The following is a 19,678-nucleotide window of genomic DNA, read 5'->3' as shown; positions in this document are numbered from 1 at the left end:
ATATTGAAGTGTAGCAAAGTGCTCTCCAGCTCATTGCTAGCCTGAAAACGTGAGTGGACCAGGAGTAGGAACACGGAGAAAGGGAACATGGCAGTTGCTTAATGCGCTTTATGCTTCTCATCCATTGCTACCACACCCCATCCTCACCCTGAATCAATACCCTACATGCTGCCTCCTGTCCCAATGGCTGGGTCTGCCCCTGCACAGCACAGGTAGAGCAGTCTTTACAGGGCCCTCACAGGCTTCGAAAGTCAGAGGACATTGGCCAAAAGCATCAGAACAGTCGGAGCAGGGACGTGAGCAGCCTGCATTTACCTCTGCTGAAGCCATAGGGTTTGCACCATGTAGGAGATGCAGGAAAAGGAAGAGTAAAGATTTATAGTTGCACATGGGTGTTTAATGTTCATAGGACACAAACTTGTTGGTGAAGTTGAAACTAATACACAGAGTTTTTCTTTATAGAGGGAGTTTATTGACTTGCTCAGTCTCAATGCTCTGCTCATAGCCCAGCGTTCTAGCTGTACCCTACTTATATGTGCTCAAAGTACTCAATTAAACAATGTCCTTCACCTATGTACCCTAACAATATAATTAACATACCATTAACATTTAACACCATGTTGCATTATTAAGTTTACATACAATTTTTCAATCAACTAAAACCATTTGTTTGCAATGTTTTTCCCTTTTTGCCTATTTTGTCCTGTTGCCTGGCAACTGGCCTTCTTACTTATAATGAATGATAAGACAAGAGTTAAAGACGAGCAATAGGTGTCCTGCAGAGATTCTGTGTTGATTGTAGGACTGTTTTGTGTTGTGGAATGCAGTAGGGAAGGCAGGAAAGTGGTTGCTGGGTGGGTTCAGAATATGGCGGCCAGATTAGCGCACAGCTTCAATCTAACTGTACTTTGCCAGAAGAGGCCAGCCCACCACCATTGATGCCCTTGTCATCTCACGTTGCTCCTCTACCTCCGGTTCCGCAAGTTGCTTCTCTCCTGCTCCTCCGAACCGGCCTTGTGCTCAGCAGCTTCTTCCTCCTGCAGTCCCAGTCCTGACTGCTCTGCTGTGTTACGCAGAGGGCAATACAGAGCTATCATCCTGGAGACCCCGCAGATTCACACTGAGCGTGCTTCCAGATCTGTCCAGGCGCCTAAAGTGTGTCCTCGGCATCCTGATTACTTGCCAGATGACAGTTCTCAATGGCTGTGTGACTTCAGTTGTACCTTTTCCGGGCTCCATCGTTTGGGCACTTTACAAGTGCCATCAGCCACGTTGTCAGCGGGTAGCCCTGGTTTCCAAGGAGCCAGCCGCTAACTCTATTTTGAGGTCACAGGAGCTCAGGGCGAGCAGACCAAAGCAGGACCGAAAGTCCCTGGAAAACTCGCACAAACACGCATGATTTTTCTTTTTGTATGAGCTGCACTGCTGCTCTCAAACCCTCTCTCCTTTGGAGCGACATGTTGGGTGAGGAGACGGTTACTGCTGCTCCTGCCCATTTCGATCCTCACCTGAGGTTCAAGGTAAAACTGCATAGGCAGAACCCAACGCTGAACCGATGCTTGACAGGCGGAGAGCGTAGGTCAGAAGCACAAAACTTCAAGGCAGTAGAAATTAACTTCATAGTCGTGAGAGCACACCCTCAGAATAAGTCCTGTGAGAAAAAGCCTTTCATTTAGGCAAGGAACCAGATGTGAGATTTCGCTGCTTAAAGGATTTTTTTTTTGCCTGCCATTTGTTCAGCCTCTCCGAATACAGCTATCCTCTCACCGTGCTTTCACCGGTGAGTTCCAGCAAACTCAGGACACCCCACAGTTAGAGTTGAAAACACCAGTTAAAATAGCCGTTAATTACCTCTCAGCTTATTTGTATTGGCAGGTCTCCTCTTCTGAGGGATTGAGTTGCCTGTAGCCGAATGCACTGTAGTTGAAAGTGGAGATCAATGGCTTCCAGCAGCTTCCTAATGCCCTGCCAATTTTAACCCTTTTAAACATCTGCCCATTGCCAAACCCACTCGCTCTGGCAAAAATTCCCTCCATTGAACAGGCCCACTAGCTAACTACCAGATAAAATAATGAAAACAGTCATGTTTCTCCTGTGCTAAAACGAAAATCTGGCATTTCTATAGCACCTTTCATAACCTAAGGACATCCCAAATTGCTTTACAGCCATTGAAGTACTTTTGAAGTGTAGTGACTGTAGTTATTACATGGGAAGCACAGCAGCCAATTTGTGCACAGCAAGCTCCCACAAGCAGCCATGAGATTAATGAGCAGATAAACTGTTGTTAGTGATGTTGGTTGAAGGAACCTCCTGGCTCTACTTCAAATTGGGATCTTTACATCTACCTGAGTGGGCAGACAGGAACTTGTTTTAATGTCTCATTCAAAAGACGCCACCTCTTTATAGTTCAGAGCTCCCCTAGTTCCGCACTGGAAGATTTAGCTTGGGATCAAATTACTGGAGTGGGGTTTGAACCCACAACTATCTGACTCATTGGCCAAAGTGCTGCTGCTGTGCCAAGATTAGCATGAGACAATTACATTCCCCAACACCTCCTAGAGGAGCTTTCAGCTGTAATGATAGACTGTTGAAACATACCTCTAATGAAAACTCTGTCCCTCAATGGAGTTTTGATAGGTAATTGGTCAAGGCATATGGAGCAAATGTGAGTAAATGGAGTTAAAGGTACAAGTCAGCCATGACCTAATTGAATGGCGGAATAGGTCCAAAGGGCTGAATGACCTACTCCTGTACCTATCATCCTATGTTCCTAGAATGGTCTACATTCATTGAACACAACATGAGCTCTATAGAGAAGCAGGCAATGTAGGTTCCTTGCTGTCACACCAACCAGGGAGATAGTAGTTTAGATACCGCAACTCAAAATTCTTATCTTTGACACAGAGAGTTGGGGAAGGGGCAGAGTTTATCTTTTGTCTCTCTCCAGATGAATAATGCTTGTAGAAAATTTGAGTTTGAAACAGTTTAAGGGAATGTTATCTTTCTAAGTAAAGATCAGTCAGTGCAGCAACACTGACTATCGAGTTGATGGTAGGCCCTTACCATGCCACATCAAAGGTTATTGCAAAAGATAAAAGCTCATGGTATAGGGGGTAACATATCGGTATGGATAGAAGATTGGCTGGCTAACAGGAAGCAGAGAGTAAGTATAAATGGGTCTTTTTCAAGTTGGTAAGATGTAACGAGTGGTGTGCCACTGGGATCAGTGCTGGGACCTCAACTGTTCACAATTTATATAAATAACTTGGATGAAGGGATGGATGGGATGGTTGCCAAATTTGCTGAAGACACAAAGATAGATAGGAAAGTAATTTGTGAAGAGGACATAAGGAGGCTACAAAAAGATATAGATAGGTTAAGTGAGTGGGCAAAGATCTGGCAAATGGAGTATAAAGTGGTAAAATGTGAAATTGTCCATTTTGGAAGGAAGAATAAAAGAGAAGGCTATTATCTAAATGGTGAGAGATTGCAGAGCTCTGAGATGCAGAGGGATATGGGCGTCTTAGTGCATGAATCACAAAAGGCTAAAATGCAGCAAGTAATTAGGAAAGCTAATAGAATGTTATCATCTATTGTGAGAGGAATTGAATACAAAAGTAGGGAGGTTATGCTTCATTTATACAGACCAGTAGTGAGATGACATCTGGAATACTGTGTTCAGTATTGGTCACCTTATTTAAGGAAAGACGTAAATGCACTGGAAGCAGTTCAGAGAAGGTTTACCAGACCAATACTGAAATGGACGGGTTGTCTTATGAGGGAAGGTTGGACAGGCTAGGCTTGTATCCACTGGAGCTTAGAAGAGTAAGAGGGACTTGATTGAAGCATATAAGATCCTGAAGGGACTTGACAGGATGGATGTGGAGAGGATGTCTATCCTTGTGGGAGAATCTAGAACTAGGGGTCACTGTTTAAAAATAAGGGGTTACCCATTTAAAACGGAGACAAGGCAAAATTTTGTCTCTCGGAGGGTCGTGAGTATTTGGAACTCTCTTCCTGAAAAAACGGCGGAATTAAATAAGGTGACCAATATTGTGGAAGCAGAGTCTTTGAATATTTGTAAGGCAGAGGTGGATAGATTCTTGGTAAGTAAGGCGGGGTGATAGGTTATCGGGGGTAGGTGGGATGCAGATTTGAGGTTACTATCAGATCAGCCATGATCGTATTATATGGTGGAGCAGGCTTGAGGGGCTGAATGGCCTATTCCTGCTCCTTGTTTGTATGTTTATATATATGGGCTAAGTTGTATTATTTCTGATGTTAAGATTAATGATGCTCATGGTGGTAACGGCGTTCTGTTCAGTTATGAATTTCACATAAAATAAACCAGCGGGCTGGTTTACAGTTGCTCTTATTTCTTAGAGTGCTCATTAGTCCACCTTCTGGAGGTTAAGAGAAATGCATATGGAGCAATCATATCGAATATGAGCAGGGAAAGAAAAATTTGCAAATTATAATTGTGCTTTTCATGACCTCCGAATGTCGCAAAGTACTTTCCAGCCAAAGTAGAGCTTTTGAAGTGTAGCCACTGTTGTAATGTAGGAAAGATGGCAGCCAATTTGTGCACAGCAAACTCTGACAAACAGCAAATGTGATAATGACCGGGTTATCTGTGTTTTTGTGATGTTGGCTGTGAGATAAATGTTGATCAGGACACCGGGGAGAATGCCCCAGCTCTTAATCAAAAGAGTCGCATGGGATCTTTTACCTCCACCTGAGAGAGTAGAGGGAGCCTTGTTTTTAAGGTCGCGCCCAAGAGGTGGCACCTCCAACAGTACAGCACTCCTTCAGTACTGCACTCGAGTGTCAGCCTTGGCTTTTGTGCTCAAGCTCTGGAGTGGAATCTTGTACAAGAGTGTGACCAACTGAGTTACAGCTGATACTCAGGGGTCTAATGGTTATGGTCCCCGGATTGCGCTAACGTATAACCCGACATAGAGCAGTAAATAAACACTCCTGATCATAGGGGACACAGAGCCCACTTATGATAGTGAGCAGTAGGATTTATGATGCGGACCCCTAATTTGTGACTCCTTCATTTCCTATGACCTGGAATAGCTTTCTTACACATCACAAACAAACATAGTCCTGAGAAGCCCTTGAAAATAGTGACTCCCGCTGCACATGTTGAAACATGCCCAGAGATTCCCTGCTCATACAGACTAACTCTCAGGGGACCCCTTAGGGTTGCAAAATCTCCCTGATTACTTGGGAGTCTCCGAGAATGGGGTATGGACCTCCCAGGTGCTGTCGCTAGAAGCCCGGGGGGAATTGGGAATTTTTCACTTAAATTTCTTGCCACCTTCCAACCCCTCTCCCCCACCCACGCCCCCCGCCCCAACAACCCCACTCCTCACAGCAGATAAATCTCCCGCTCCCTCCACCCACAGGGCAGGGATAGAGGAGAGACTAGACAGCAAAGGGCTGGGGCTTGCAGTAGGGGTTGTGGGAGAATCGGAGCCTTGTGGCTCAGGGCAAGATGGAAAAGAAAGCGTCAGCAAATTGGAGGTTGAAGGAGATGGGAGATTGGGCTCAGAGAATAGGGGGTATCAAGGAGAGAAGGAGATAAATGAATGGGAGTTAGAGAGAGAGAGAGACTGGAAATGGAGGTCAAGAGATTGGGTGAGGGTAGAGAGGGTAGATGGGGAATGGGGTGGGCACGGGGACCAGCTTTTCCTGAAGAGTTGGAAATAGCAGTATCCTGGTGAATGGGAGCAGCACTGAGAGAGGGGTAGCCTGTAAAGCGGGAGGGGAGTGAAACCTGGGGACTTAGCTGTGGGTAAATTATTTCCACTGATGGGAAAATGGGGAACCAGGGGATGGAGACCAAGGAATCTCACTGGAAAACCAATGGGGAAGAGAGAAGGAAGGTTCTTGACTTGAAGACTATTAGGTCATGGAATGCTTCACTATGTTTTTTAAAAATTCATTCATGGGAAGTGAGGGTCACCAACTAGGCCAGAATTTATTGCCCACCCCTAATTGCCCTCGTCCAGAGGGCATTTAAGAGTCAACCACATTGCTGTGGGTCTGGAGTCACATGGGGACCAGGCGAGGATGACAGATTTCCTTCCCTAAAGGACATATAGTGAACCAGATGGATTGTTATGACAATTGGCAATGGTTTCGTGGTCATTATTAGACTTTTAATTCCAAATATTTATTGGGTTTCAAACCCAGGTTCCCAGAGCATTATCCTGGGTCTCAGGATTACTAGTCCAGTGACAATACCACCGCGCCACTGCCTCTCTGCTGAGGTAGAGCCTAGAACATCACTTAAAGGGAATGGGACAAATATCTGAACAGGAGGAACATAAAAGCTCTGGTAGGACTGGGCTTACAGCTGATAGCACCAGCACCAGGGGCCAAATGGCCTCCTCTTGCTGTAATTTCTAGCATTCAGTGAAAAGTCTCCTTTATTTAGACTGAGACCAGGGAGCGGTTTAGAAATGTGATCATTCTTTAAATCAGCTCTTTGCAGCTTCAAATGTAATTTTAGGCTTCTCCAGGTTTTTACTCACCTGAGAGCTTCAGTCAGATTGGCTCGGACACTGCAGCTCCGCTCAATGTCAAAGCAGCTACATCACCTGAGATTTTCAACGTTTTTGCTCCTGCTGCCTGACTATAGAACGACTTGTATTTATATATAGCGTCTTTCCCATCCTCAGGACATCGCAACACACCTTATGGCCAACAAAGTACCTTTGAAGTGTAGTCCCTGTCCTAATGCCGGCAAACCGGGTGGCCGATTTTTGCTCAGCACGATCCCAAAAACAGCAATGAGCTAAATAATCAAATAATGTGTTTATGCTGGCGCTGGTGTTTTCCACTTTTAAAAATGAGGGTTATGACTTTCTCCAGTTAGGAAAAATTAACAGCAGCTCATAAAAGTTTTAATCACAGTCCTTTCAATTTCCGCTGGGAGAGCGTGTCCTTTGGGGTTTCGTTAACTCTTAATGGATAAGATCCAGCCAGTCACATTGAGCCTCTCAGGTGGTCAAGTAGCCACCTGCCTATTCAAGGAGCAGCCAATCACCTTTAAACAAGCTCTGGAGAGCAGAAAGATTAGCTAATTTCTGCAAGGTTAATTAACTCCAGCAGCCAGCTCTGGATCCTGAGAGATGGACTTTCCAGGTTTCTGCAATTCGAAGCAAAGCGCTTGCTCCTCCGGCCTAGGCCTTCTGGATTAGCAGCTTCGACCCACGACTGAGGCCGTGAAGGGGCATCTTCTTGCTCGCCTGCCTGACCCCCCACCCCCAGCAATAAGGTCATCCCAAATAAACACAGAAAATGTTGGAAACACTCGGCAGATCAGACAGCATTTACAGAGAGAGAGAGAGAGAGAGAAAAACAGAGTTCATGTTCCAGGGGATGGCCTTTCATCAGAATTGAAAAATGCTAGAGTTGAAAAGGCGTGCTCAGGGTCGGGTTGCCAACTCTGGTTGGATATATCCCTGGAGGCATTATCACATGACTTCCTGCCCCACCCCACCCCCCCTCCCCCCCCCCCACCCAACTCACCACCTCCACATTTCTGCCATTGGGCACTCAACATGTCCAGATTAGCAAAGCCTTCCCACACCAATTGGAACACAGATTGACGCTGCGTTACCCTATTGGATGGATTTTAGTCAAACAGTTTCTTTTCCCGTGCCCAAAATTTTTATATCCAATAAACAAAAGCCTCCTTCCATCTCAGGAGGTCCCCAGCACCACAGATGGCAGTCTTCAGCCAATTCGATTCACTCCACACAATATCAAGAAACAACTGAAGGCTCTGGATTCTGAAAAGGTTATGGGCCCTGACAATATTCCGGAAATAGTCCTGAAGATTTGTGCTCCAGAACTTGCCGAGCCCCTAGCCAAGCTGTTCCAGTACAACTACAATACTGGCATCTACCCGGCAAAGTGGAAAATTGTCCAGGTATGTCCTGTACACAAAAACAGGACAAATCCAACTTGGCCAATTACTGCCCCAAGAGTCTACTCTTGATCAGCAGCAAAGTAATGGAAGGGGTCATCAACAGTGTATCAAGTGGCACTTGCTTAGCAATAACCTGCTCACTGATGCTCAGTATGGGTTCCACCAGGACCACTCAGCTCCAGACCTCATTACAGCCTTGGTTCAAACATCGACAGAAGAGCTGAACTCCAGGGGTGAGATGAGAGTGACTGCCCTTGACATCAAGGCAGCATTTGACCGAGTATGGCATCAAGGACCCTAGCAAAACTGGAATCAATGGGAATCAGGGGAAAAATTCTCCGCTGGTTGGAGTCAAACCTAATACAAAGGAAAATGGTTGTGGTTGTTGGAAGTCAATCATCTCAGTTCCAGGACATCACTGCAGGAGTTCCTCAGGGTTGTGTCCTAGGCCCAACCATCTTCAGCTGCTTCATCAATGACCTTCCTTCATAAGGTCAGAAGTGGGGACGCTCGCTGATTTATTGCCCATCCCTAATTGCCCTTGAGAAGGTGGTGGTGAGCTGCCTTCTTGAACTGCTGCCGTCCATGTGGTATAGGTACACCCACAGTGCTGTTAGAAGGGAGTCCGACGATTTTGACCCACCAACAGAGAAGGAATGGCGATATAGTTCCAAGTCAGATTTGTGAGTAGCTTGGAGGGGAGCGTGCAGGTGGTAATGTGTCTGCTGTCCTTGTCCTTTGAGATGGTAGTGGTCGTGCGTTTGGAAGGTGCTGCCTAAGGAGCCTTAGTGAATTCTTGCAGTGCATCTTGTAGATGGTACACACTGCTGATACTGTTCATCGGAGGTGGAGGGAGTGAATGTTTGTGGATGTGGTGCCAATCAAGTGGGCTGCTTTGTCCTGGATAGTGTCAAGCTTCTTGAGTGTTGTAGGAGCTGCACTCATCCAGGCAAGTGGGTAGTACTCCATCACACTCCTGACTTGTGCCTTGTAGATGGTGGACAGGCTTTGGGGAGTCAGGAGGTGAGTTACTCTCTGCAGGATTCTCTGACCTGTTCTTGTAGCCACTGTATTTATATGGCTAGTTCAGTTCAGTTTCTGGTCAATAGTAACCCGCAGGATGTTGATAGTGGGGGATACAGTGATGGTAATGCCATTGAATGTCAAGGGGCAATGGTTAGATTCTCTCTTTATGGAAATGGTCATTGCCTGGCACTTGTGTGGCGTGAATGTTACTTACCACTTGTTAGCCCAAGTCTGGATATTGTCCAGGTCTTGCTGCATTTGGACATGGACTGCTTCAGTATCTGAGGCATTGCGAATGGTGCCGAACATTGTGTAATCATCAGCGAACATCCCCACTTCTGACCTTATGATGGAAGCAAGGTCATTGATGAAGCAGCTGAAGATGGTTGGGCCTAGGACACTACCCTGAGGAACTCCTGCAAGAGGGCACACCTCCATTGTGAGTGGGATGAGGGAGGTTGGAGGGGAATATGTGGCCTAAGATTCCACAGAGACAGATTTTCATCCTGAACGCTCCTTAGCTCTTTTTCCAGTCTCCTAATTACAGTCAGTCTTGCTCGAATATGGCATTGTGAGTTCTACTTATGGCCATTTACAGTCGGTTGAGGAGTTATTAATATGATGAAAGCATTCAATAAGGTCGATTCAAAGAAATTATCTCCCCTGATTGGGGGAATCCAGAAGGGGGGAATAATACTAAAATTTGGGCTCGGCCATTCGGGAGAGAACTCAGGAAGCACTTTTACACACAAAGTATAGCGGAAACTTGGAACCCTGATGCTGGGGGTCAATTAGAACTTTCAAGACAGAAATGGATACATTTTTGTTCACAAGGAATATGGAGCAAAGGCAGGTAAATAGATTTGAAGGATAAATCAGTCATGATCTATTGAATGGCAGAATTGGCTCAAGGGACTGAATCTATGCCTCTTGTTAGAATTCCGTATCTGAGCCAAAAATGGACTAGAATTTGATGGAAGCTATTTCCCCTATTCCTTTTTAAATAAAAACCAAATCTGTGCTGAAAAAAAGGTTGGGAATTTATATTCTAATTGTAGTATGTGATATGGTATAAAGATTGGACTACAGTTTGGATTTAACACATTATATCAGCTGTTTATCGTATTAATGAACCCCTTATAGTTCTGAGTAAAATCATTTCTTGGTTAATTCTGAGCTTGTAATGATTGTTTCAAACTGTCAAATTTTTCAGTTTGCCATGGCAGGAGATCGAGGGAAACACTCAGCTGAACAACGCGTTGGCAGATTTTGATTCTCAGTTTCAATAGGCCACGAGTAGCTTGCTGCTCAGCAGGTTAAAGTGCCAGTTCGTGCACAGCTGGAGGGACTTTTGTCAGGGAGGATGGCTGAGGTTTAATGACTGGAAAATCAGGGGCATCGATCTCCACCCCCAATTTTTCAATCTCTGTCTCCTCACCTAATCTAGGCTGGGTCTCCAGTACTGAGGGTGTGCCATGCTGTCAGAGGCACTGCCTTCCAGATTAGGGTTGTCAACTGTGGTCAAATGTATTCCTGAAGGTTTCATCACGTGACTTGCCCCCACACTCCAGCCATTAGTTGGCCAACACATCCATCCTCCTGATGTACTGCCCCACTACGCCAATTGGAAAGCAAGAAGACTCATTACCCAATTTGATGATGTTTGACTGACAACCAGACAGCCTTTTTTCCCCCATTTTTATATCTGGTAAAGAGAAATCTTCAAAGAAAATGACAAAACACAATCTTTTTTAATGTCCCGAAGATTTTTCCTCAGGGCTGTGACCTGGAGATTGATCTTCAATTCCTGGAGCCTCCAGGCCAATGCTGGAAGGTTGGCAACCATGTTTCGATGTGGTGTCAAACCGATGCCCTGTCTGCCCTCTGGTGGGGCGGGGGATGGGGGGGGTGGCATGATGGCGGGGAACAGAAAAGATCCCATGCAGCATTTGAAGAAGAGCAGGGTAGTTCTCCCCTGTGTCCTGGCCAATATTTATTCCTCAGTTGCCTAAGCACCGATTATCCACCAATTATCACATTGCTGTTTGTACAACCTTGCTGTGCACAAGTCAGCTGTTGACTTTTGTACCTTACGACAGTGACTGCGCATCAGAAGTACTTCCTCAGCACTGAAGTGCCTTGTGGCTTTCTGTTGTTGTGAACGGTGACCTATAAATGCAAGTCTTTTTCTCTCCCTGTTCTTCTCTGCCTTTCTTCCTCCTGCTTTCCCACTGAATTCAAATGTGTATGTTTGTCTTATTCCAACAATTTACTTTGCCAAAATAGCCCTGTGCCTGAGCACCTATGACTAATGTGGGCTTTCTGTGGCCCACAATGTCAGGACTGCATTAAAGCCAGTTTCAGAAATTGCGCAAGGGGGACTAACTTTTTGTTTCATTATTGGAGAACCCTTGTTGTTTAAACGGCTTGGACCTTTACCTTCCTCTTCTCCAATTGTCAGGTATCCGCAAGGACCGCAGGGGTGGGCGGATGCTGAAGCATAAGCGGAGGAAAGACGAGAAGGATCACATCATCAAAAGCACCGGGGTCACCAGCAGGCCAACCTCCAGCAGTGCGAGCCCAACGCAGAGGAATGCCAAGCAGAGCTCGCTGATGGGCATGACGTCGGACGAGATTCTCAGCACGCTGTTGGAGGCTGAGCCTCCCATGGTTTACTCTGAACATGATCCCAGCAAGCCCTTCACTGAGGCGTCCATGATGACTTTGCTAACAAACCTGGCCGATAAGGAGCTGGTGCATATGATCATCTGGGCTAAGAAAGTTCCAGGTAGGACCATAGAGCTTTGATTGTCTCTTGATTGTCTTTTGTAATTTGCAACGGTTAAGGTACAAGCACATCACATGAGCCTACACAGATGCAGAGCTGACATGTATTAGCAGTGTCAGAACAAAGCACAGATAAATTAATAAATTCAAATATAACCTTCATTCAGATATATGACATTGTTCCAAGGTTACTCCGTGTTCCTTTGTGCCTCTCCTGCAAAGATTGAGAGAGATGCAGTTTTGCGTTAGCTTACCTGGCAGGCCTGCCTTTGCCAAAAGCCTCAGACCTCAAACTGCTTCAGTCTGGCGGAAATCACAGATCATTTCTGATCGGACTTTGATGTTTAAATATCTTTTTACTGGCTTGAATGCAGTGTCAGCATCTCTCAAACAGAATGCATGTGTTTGGTTTGAAACGGAGCGAATAAAAAATGAGAAGGGTTGTTATGGAGTATGTGGCAAGCCGTGTCTAACTATGCAAAGTTGGGAGAAATGAGAGTCGCACAGCGCATGCAACGGAACAAGTATGTGCAAGTTTGACATTATAACAAATATTAATGGACAGAGTTGGAAAAATGACCTTATACTGAGGGTAGAATTCTCCGTCTCTTGTTGAAGCAAAGTTCATAAATTATTTTAAAGGAATTAAAACAGAGAGGGGAATTAGACTGGGTGGTTCATGTGGGGGCAAATGCCAGCTCAGATTTGATGGCCTGTTTCACTGTTTGACTACTTATGACTGTGTGTCAGGTACTGTTGCTCTGACTCCATAGCCCCAATAATCCCCCTGTTTCAGCATGTGTGCCAGACTCAGTTGGCATTGATAGGGTGGACAGTCTCCTTCTGCCTTGTGAACTCTGCTTGGCTGTTTTTACAAATGATTTCTGTCACTCTTCAGTTGAAATGCCTGGCTGATTGCAAGAAGTTTTGGCAGGTATTGTATTTTCATAGGATTTGTGGAAAAACGAGGAGAAGGAAAACCAGCCTGAAATATTCAGAAGCACCTTGGTCAGGATAAGTACCCATTTGCCTGGTCGGCAATGGACTGGAATATGTTGCCGTGCCACTCGGATGTCTCGTGACCATAACACGAATCACATTTGGATTTTAATTGCTGAACCTCCGCCCCAAATAAAACATGATAGCAAGTCCTCCTTCATAAATAGTCGAGCATCTAACTTGCTTATTGTGACACTGGAGTCAATGTGAGGCAATTCAGAGAGAAGAGGGTAATTAGCACATCGGATAAGAATGCAGCGGGATTGGGAACCTGGATAGATATGGTAGGCTAAGAGGTCCAGGTTGTTAAGTCCGACAATTATATGTTGAGGAGGAGTGAGTCTGAAGGGAGCCTGTACCTTAAAATGGGTTTCTTTCTAAGGCAGCAAAGTAAAGTCCCAGATTCTCCCAGTTCCTCCCAGACACCCAGAGTGAATTGGTTCATATCTTATCGACCCTGTTAATCACATTTTGGTTTGATGTTTGTAAATTTTTTTTAAACTTTGTCTTTGGTTTTACAGCTATCCTAATTTAGGGGCTGTGTTTACTTTATCCCTCATGTTGTTAATTTAGTTTAATTGTTTGACTCCAAAAGAGTTACTCTTGCAATCAGTTCCTAATCCTTCGCCAATTGGGGACAGCTGTGCTCAATTACCAGCTCAAAGTGAGTACTCTATTGCCGCACAATTCCAAGATTAACATAGGTACTTTGTTGATGACTGGCATTTATGTGATTGATTGGGACAACATTCAGGGAAACTGAGCGCCAGTGAGAACACTTCACAAGTTAATCCACTGGCCAAAAAGTGTTTTGGGACATCCCGAGGGTCTGAGAAGTGCTCTATGAATACAAGTTTAATGACTTGCAACCTATTGTATGACAGGGTCTGACACAATAGATTTATTTATTTCATTTCCCAATTGTAAATGAATAAATCAGAATGGTGCATCTTGGCATAACTGGAGATGTCAAACTGGAGGTGGGGGAGGGGCATTCTTCCTGTGAGACTAGAGGGCAAGGTTTCAAAAAGCATTGGGGTAGACCATACCTGACCTGGGAATGTTTGAAAACGTGGAGTACAAAGTATATCCCTTTCCCCTGCATTACCATGTCCTGTTCTCCTAACTGCATTGGCTTGGGGTCTTTTACCAAAGAAGGCTCCAGGAGGGGGTCAAATTGGTTTGCTTCCAACAAGTACTGGGAAATTTACTTCCAAATAGTGACCGCACCTCCCCTCATGAACTAAGACCTGAGGCTGTCTAGAATTTTCCAGTTTAACTTCAGCCCCTCCTACCTCTAATTATTTTGGCCTTCATCCTGAAGAATTTGAGGCACCTTTTCCTCCACTGGATCACTGCCTTCTAAAATTGGCGATTGGCTCCAGTTGCAAATTGAGACAGCAACTGGAGGCGATCCAATTCTTGGCAGGCTTTCTAATGTCATCCAGCAGTTTTCTGCAGGCATCCCAAGCTCAGTTGATTTGTGTTATTAATAACTGTGGCAGTATCTGTCTGTTTGTGGAAAGAGCCTCAGTGGAACTGGCTCGGTGCCATTTTATGACTTTTATCACTGGCAAATCTATAACTGCTTCACTCAAGCTTATCTTTCCTATCCCCCTTTTCCAATTGGTTGCTGATGATGCAGCCACCACAACATCATTTGCAGAGCTCTGGGAGCTAATGTTGGATTCACCAAGGCAATTCGCTAGCATCATGACTGAAAGAGCGTGCATTTATATAGCATCTTTCGTGACCACAGGAACTCCTAAGCACTTTATGCCAATGAGATACTTTTGAACTGTATTTATCATTGTAATGTACGAAATACAGCACCAATTTTGCACACAGCAAGGTCTCCCAAATAGAAATGCAGTAATGATTAGATAATCTGTTTTAGTTTTGTTTTATTTATTCATGGGGTGTGGGCATCGTTGGCTAGGCCAGCATTTATTGCCCATATCTAATTGCCTTTGAGGAGGTGGCGGTGAGCTGCAGTCCCTGTGATGTAGGTACACCCACAGTGCTGTTAGGGAAGAAGTTCCAGGACTTTGACCCAGCGACCGTGAAGGAACAGCGATATATTTCCAAGTCAGGGTGGTGAGTGGCTTGGAGGGGAACTTCCAGGTGGTGGTGTTCCCATGCATCAGCTGCCCTTATCCTTCTAGATGGTAGTGGTCGTGGGTTTGGAAGGTGCTGTCTAAGGTGTCTTGGTGAGTTCCTGCAGTGCATCTTGTAGATGGTGCACACTGTTGCTATTGTGCATCAGTAGTGGAGGAAGTGGATATTTGTGGATAGGGTGCCAATCAAGCGGACTGCTTTGTCTTGGATGGTGATCCTTTTTGAGGGATAAATATTGACCTGGAAAACCAACTCTTTGATGAATGGTGCCATGGGATCTTTTAACTCCACATGAGGGGAGCAGAAGAGGCTTCGGTTTAACATCTCATCAGAAAGATGACACTGGCGACAGTACTGTCACAATAAGTGTTATGCCTATATCTCTAGAGCGGGTCTTGAGCCCTCAACTTTTTGATTGAGAGGCAAGAGTGCTACTACTGAGCCAAAGATGACACCTAAATTCACCTCGTAGGAAATTTGGTGATGCTGGAAGTGAATTTATAACAAATGTAACAGTATCTCTCACAACCCTACCCTGAACCCTCAGGAAAATTTCAGCAATGGGAATATTGGCTCAGAGTGCACAGCACAGGGTAGGAATGTACTCTTCCCTCTCTCTTGGAGGACAAGCTGGCACATGACAGGATGGAGCAGCAGAGAGTCAGTGGGAGAGAGGCACGCCTGTATCTCCTGAGGCTGTTGGAGGAGGTGGAGCTGCGAATTATTGAGGCTGAGGCTGTTGCAATTGGCTTCACCGAGAACATTCAGGATGACGTTATGTCCCCGTCTTATGCACCTTCTCAAATCCTGCTTCACCCTCATTCCTCAATCTGATGGGAAGTGCATGTTGCTGACGTTGTGACTACGGACTTCTCATTTTCCACCCACCCCCACTTCACTCAACCTAACCTTGCCCTTCCGTATTTATGCTTTTCAGATACCCAAGAATTCCTGGCTGTGCAGCCAGAGCGATGTCACCGCCAAGGTCTGATAAAGAAGCACTATCACGTGATGCGATACTCGCAGCCACCAGCTCAGATACTGGTGCTGCACGTACTTTAGAGGGCGACATAAAGCACGTGGTGAACTATCAGACACGAGTGGGCTACATCCAGACCAGGGAGCAAGGACAGTACGGGTGCCAGCTCCCTGGACGACTAGGTCACAGACGAGTTCTGCTGTTGAGGAATGCAATGGGGTTGAGTACAGGAGAACGCTGATGGGCACGCACGCAAAAGTGTTTGGCGCATTGGCAGAGAGACTGTTGTCACTGTCAAGGAGAACAGAGCCCAACGTGGCACAGGCTTTGTACAGGGCTTGGAGCCCACCCTTTCCAGCATGGCAGTGGTGGTAAGCTTCACGACAGTACTTACAGATCCAGCAACTGATGGGCGATGTCTCAGCTTCCATTGCAGCACAAGCGGAAGCCACTGGATGCTGCAGTCGGAGTTCAGACTGAGGTCATGGGATTGATGCTCCCTGCCATGGAGACTCAGACGGCTGCCATCATGGCCTCTGATGCCAGTTTTCAAAGGGGCTGGGCAGGCTCTCACGCCAGCCCCATGATTTGTCCTCCAGCAGGTTATCAGGATTGCCGAATTACTGCCCTGGGGGGAGTGGCAGTTGCTTCGTGGGGGCAAGAACTCGCAGTCCTCTCACAGGAGGACAAGGTTCATCCTCCCGCCGCTGTCACCCCGCCAGTGCCCTAGCTGTTGCCTTTCAGCTTTCCAGTCCAGACCGCTGTCGCCCATGCTGACGTGGTGCAGTTGAAAGCTGGACCCTCCAGGCCCAGAGCTGCTCGAGGTCATCCCCAAAGGCCATCGAGTCTCCCCCACTGAAAGTCAGCAGCCTTCACCAGCCATGCTGCAGTCACTTTGGTAACTTCAGCATAGCAGCACTAGACCAGACAATGGAACCCATAAGCCCAGGCACTAAGGGAATGCACAAGGGCAAATAGTTTAATAGCATCGGCGGAGAAGAATAAATTAGTATTATTAATTATTAATTTAATTATTAATTTTGCTTCCAATCTCCACCCCTCCATCATTTTCACATGGTCCATCTCTGACACTTCCCTTCCCTTCCTTGACCTCTGTGTCTCAATTTCTGGTGATAGACTGTCCACCAATATCCATTACAAGCCTACTGACTCCCACAGCTACCTCGACTACAGCATCTCACGCCCCACTTCCTGTAAAGACTCCATCCATTCTCTCAGTTCCTTCGCCTCCGTCGCATCTGTTCTGATGATGCTATCTTCAAAAACAGCTCCTCTGACATGTCCTCCTTCTTCCTTAACCGAGGTTTTCCAGCCACGGTCGTTGACAGGGCCCTCAACCGTGTCCGGCCCATCTCCCGCGCATCCGCCCTCACGCCTTCTCCTCCCTCCCAGAAACATGATAGGGTCCCCTTTGTCCTCACTTATCACCTCACCAGCCTCCGCATTCAAAGGATCATCCTCCGCCATTTCCGCCAACTTCAGCATGATGCCACCACCAAACACATCTTCCCTTCACCCCCCCGGCGTCATTCTGTAGGGATCGTTCCCTCCGGGACACCCTGGTCCAGTCCTCCATCACCCCCTACTCCTCAACCCCCACCTACGGCACCTCACCATGCATATGCAAAAGATGCAACACCTGCCCCTTCACTTCCTCTCTCCTCACCGTCCAAGGGCCCAAACACTCCTTTCAAGTGAAGCAGCATTTCACTTGCATTTCCCCCAACTTAGTCTACTGCATTTGTTGCTCCCAATGCGGTCTCCTCTACATTGGAGAAACCAAACGCAAACTGGGCGACTGCTTTGCAGAACACCTGCGGTCTGTCCGTAAGAAAGACCCAAACCTCCCTGTCGCTTGCCATTTTAACACTCCACCCTGCTCTCTTGCCCACATGTCTGTCCTTGGCTTGCTGCATTGTTCCAGTGAAGCCCAACGCAAACTGGAGGAACAGCACCTCATCTTCCGACTAGGCATTTTACAGCCTTCTGGACTGAATATTGAATTCAACAACTTTAGATCTTGAACTCCCTCCTCCATCCCCACCCCCTTTCCGTTTCTTCCCCCTCCCTTTTGTTTTTTCCAATAATTTATATAGATTTTTCTTTTCCCACCTATTTCCATTATTTTTAAATTTATACCTTTTATGCCCTGTTAGACTTATTTCACCCCACCCCCACTAGAGCTGTACCTTGTGTGTCTTGCCATCCATTCTTAATTAGCACACTCTCTTAGATAATATCACCACCTTCAGCACCTCTTTGTTCTTTTATCTGTGACATCTTTTGATTATCTGCTCCTATCACTGCTTGCTTGTCCCTACAACCGCCCCCCCCAACTTCTCACCCCCCCCCCGCCAATTCTGTTTTTGTTTTGGATTTCCAGCATCCGCAGTTTTTTGTTTTTGTTTTTGTTTTTATCAAATAGTTTAATGTTGTTTGTATTAGTGGGGGGTTGCTGGATTAAGTTGTTCTGAAGTGATTTCTTGTGGAGTCTTTGTTTCAGGATTTTGGCCAAGAGGGTGTAGCAGAGGGATGGAAAGGTGGGGAATTGTGGAGTATGCGGAGATGTTTTTAGGAGAAGGGGAATGCAGTTAGCTGCTTATGGAAAGCCTTCCAGGAACAATGGGGTCCCAGATGCCTCCTCCCTTCCTCTCTTCCTCCACCTCCTGAGGTACTCCCTGAAGGCCTGGTGGCCTGCACACTGATGAGAGTCAATTTGGAGACACACTCTATTGTAGGGACCCCCCCCACAGAATGGTCCAGACAGGGTAACCATTACAAAGCCAGTGGTTTGCCCCAAAGTCATTCCTGGTGGCAGCGTGGCTCTTGTACCTACACTGTTCATGTGTGGTGAACTGGAGGAGGAAGGTTGTGAGCCACATGGAGAGTGGGTAGCCTTTGCAACCAAGCAGTCAGCCTCTGGTTTGTCATGGTGGCACGACTATGGCAGGAATGGATGATTAGTGCAGGATAAAAGCATTGCGGTTGCCAGAATAGTGAGCATTTACTGGCATGTCACACTTCGCATGATTGCATTCCAACTGCACATTCAGGGAGTGGAATAATTTATGGTTCCAGTACATCTTCCTGTTGAGATGTGGCACACACACAGAGGCATGTGCATGAATAACTCCCTGCATCATAGTGAATCCCACTACCCTGGTAAAGCAAAGTGCCCCCTCCTCCTCCTGCTGCTGCTTCTCTCTGCTGAGAGAGAAGACCATGAAGCCCTTTCTCCTGAATAGGGTTCCCGTCACCACCCTGATGCAGAGAGACGCTCGTTCAGCTGAGAGACATTGCAGATGATGCAAACACTAAGGTTAGTCGGGTGGGGGGGGTGCAGCTGAGAGACATTGCAGATGATGCAAACACTAAGGTTAGCCAGGTGGAGGGGGTGGGGGGTGGGGGGGCGGGGGAGTGCAACTTCACCAGGGTCGGTGAAGGTGGCTGAGTTTCAGAGGCTGGGAGGGGGAAGGTAAAGATGGGTGTGTAGTCTTGGGGGAGAGGGTGCCTTTGATGGGCATAGAGGGCCCGCAAAGGAAGCCCTCCTTGCCCAATACCAGGTCCGCGCAGCTAAAGCTGCCAGGCTACCCATTTGGCATGGGCCTCCCCCTGCCATGGGTAAAATAGCAGTGGGGCAGGATGAGGCCTTTAAGTGGGCATTAATTGGACAATTAGGGGCCTCAGTAGGCCCAGCATGGGCTACCTCCACTGCACCTACGTAATATTTCATACAAGCTCGGAGGTGAGTGGGAAGGCCCCACGATGGATTTTACAAGCCTGCCCTGCTTTCAAAGCTGCTA

General features: G+C 46.5%; 1 protein-coding gene across 1 annotated transcript in view; it reads left to right on the top strand.

Annotated features, from left to right (window-relative positions):
* Positions 1–19,678, top strand: part of esr1 (estrogen receptor 1) — a 249,542-nt gene that overhangs the window by 125,010 nt on the left and 104,854 nt on the right. The window contains exon 4 of the mRNA XM_078556590.1: positions 11,433–11,759. Coding sequence (XP_078412716.1) covers positions 11,433–11,759 — 327 coding nt within the window. The remainder of the gene's footprint in view (positions 1–11,432; positions 11,760–19,678) is intronic.

The sequence above is a fragment of the Cetorhinus maximus genome, chromosome 14 (assembly GCF_964194155.1).
Source record: "Cetorhinus maximus chromosome 14, sCetMax3.hap1.1, whole genome shotgun sequence".
NCBI classification, from domain to species: Eukaryota; Metazoa; Chordata; class Chondrichthyes; order Lamniformes; family Cetorhinidae; genus Cetorhinus; species Cetorhinus maximus.
This window is presented reverse-complemented; position numbering and strand designations above follow the sequence as displayed.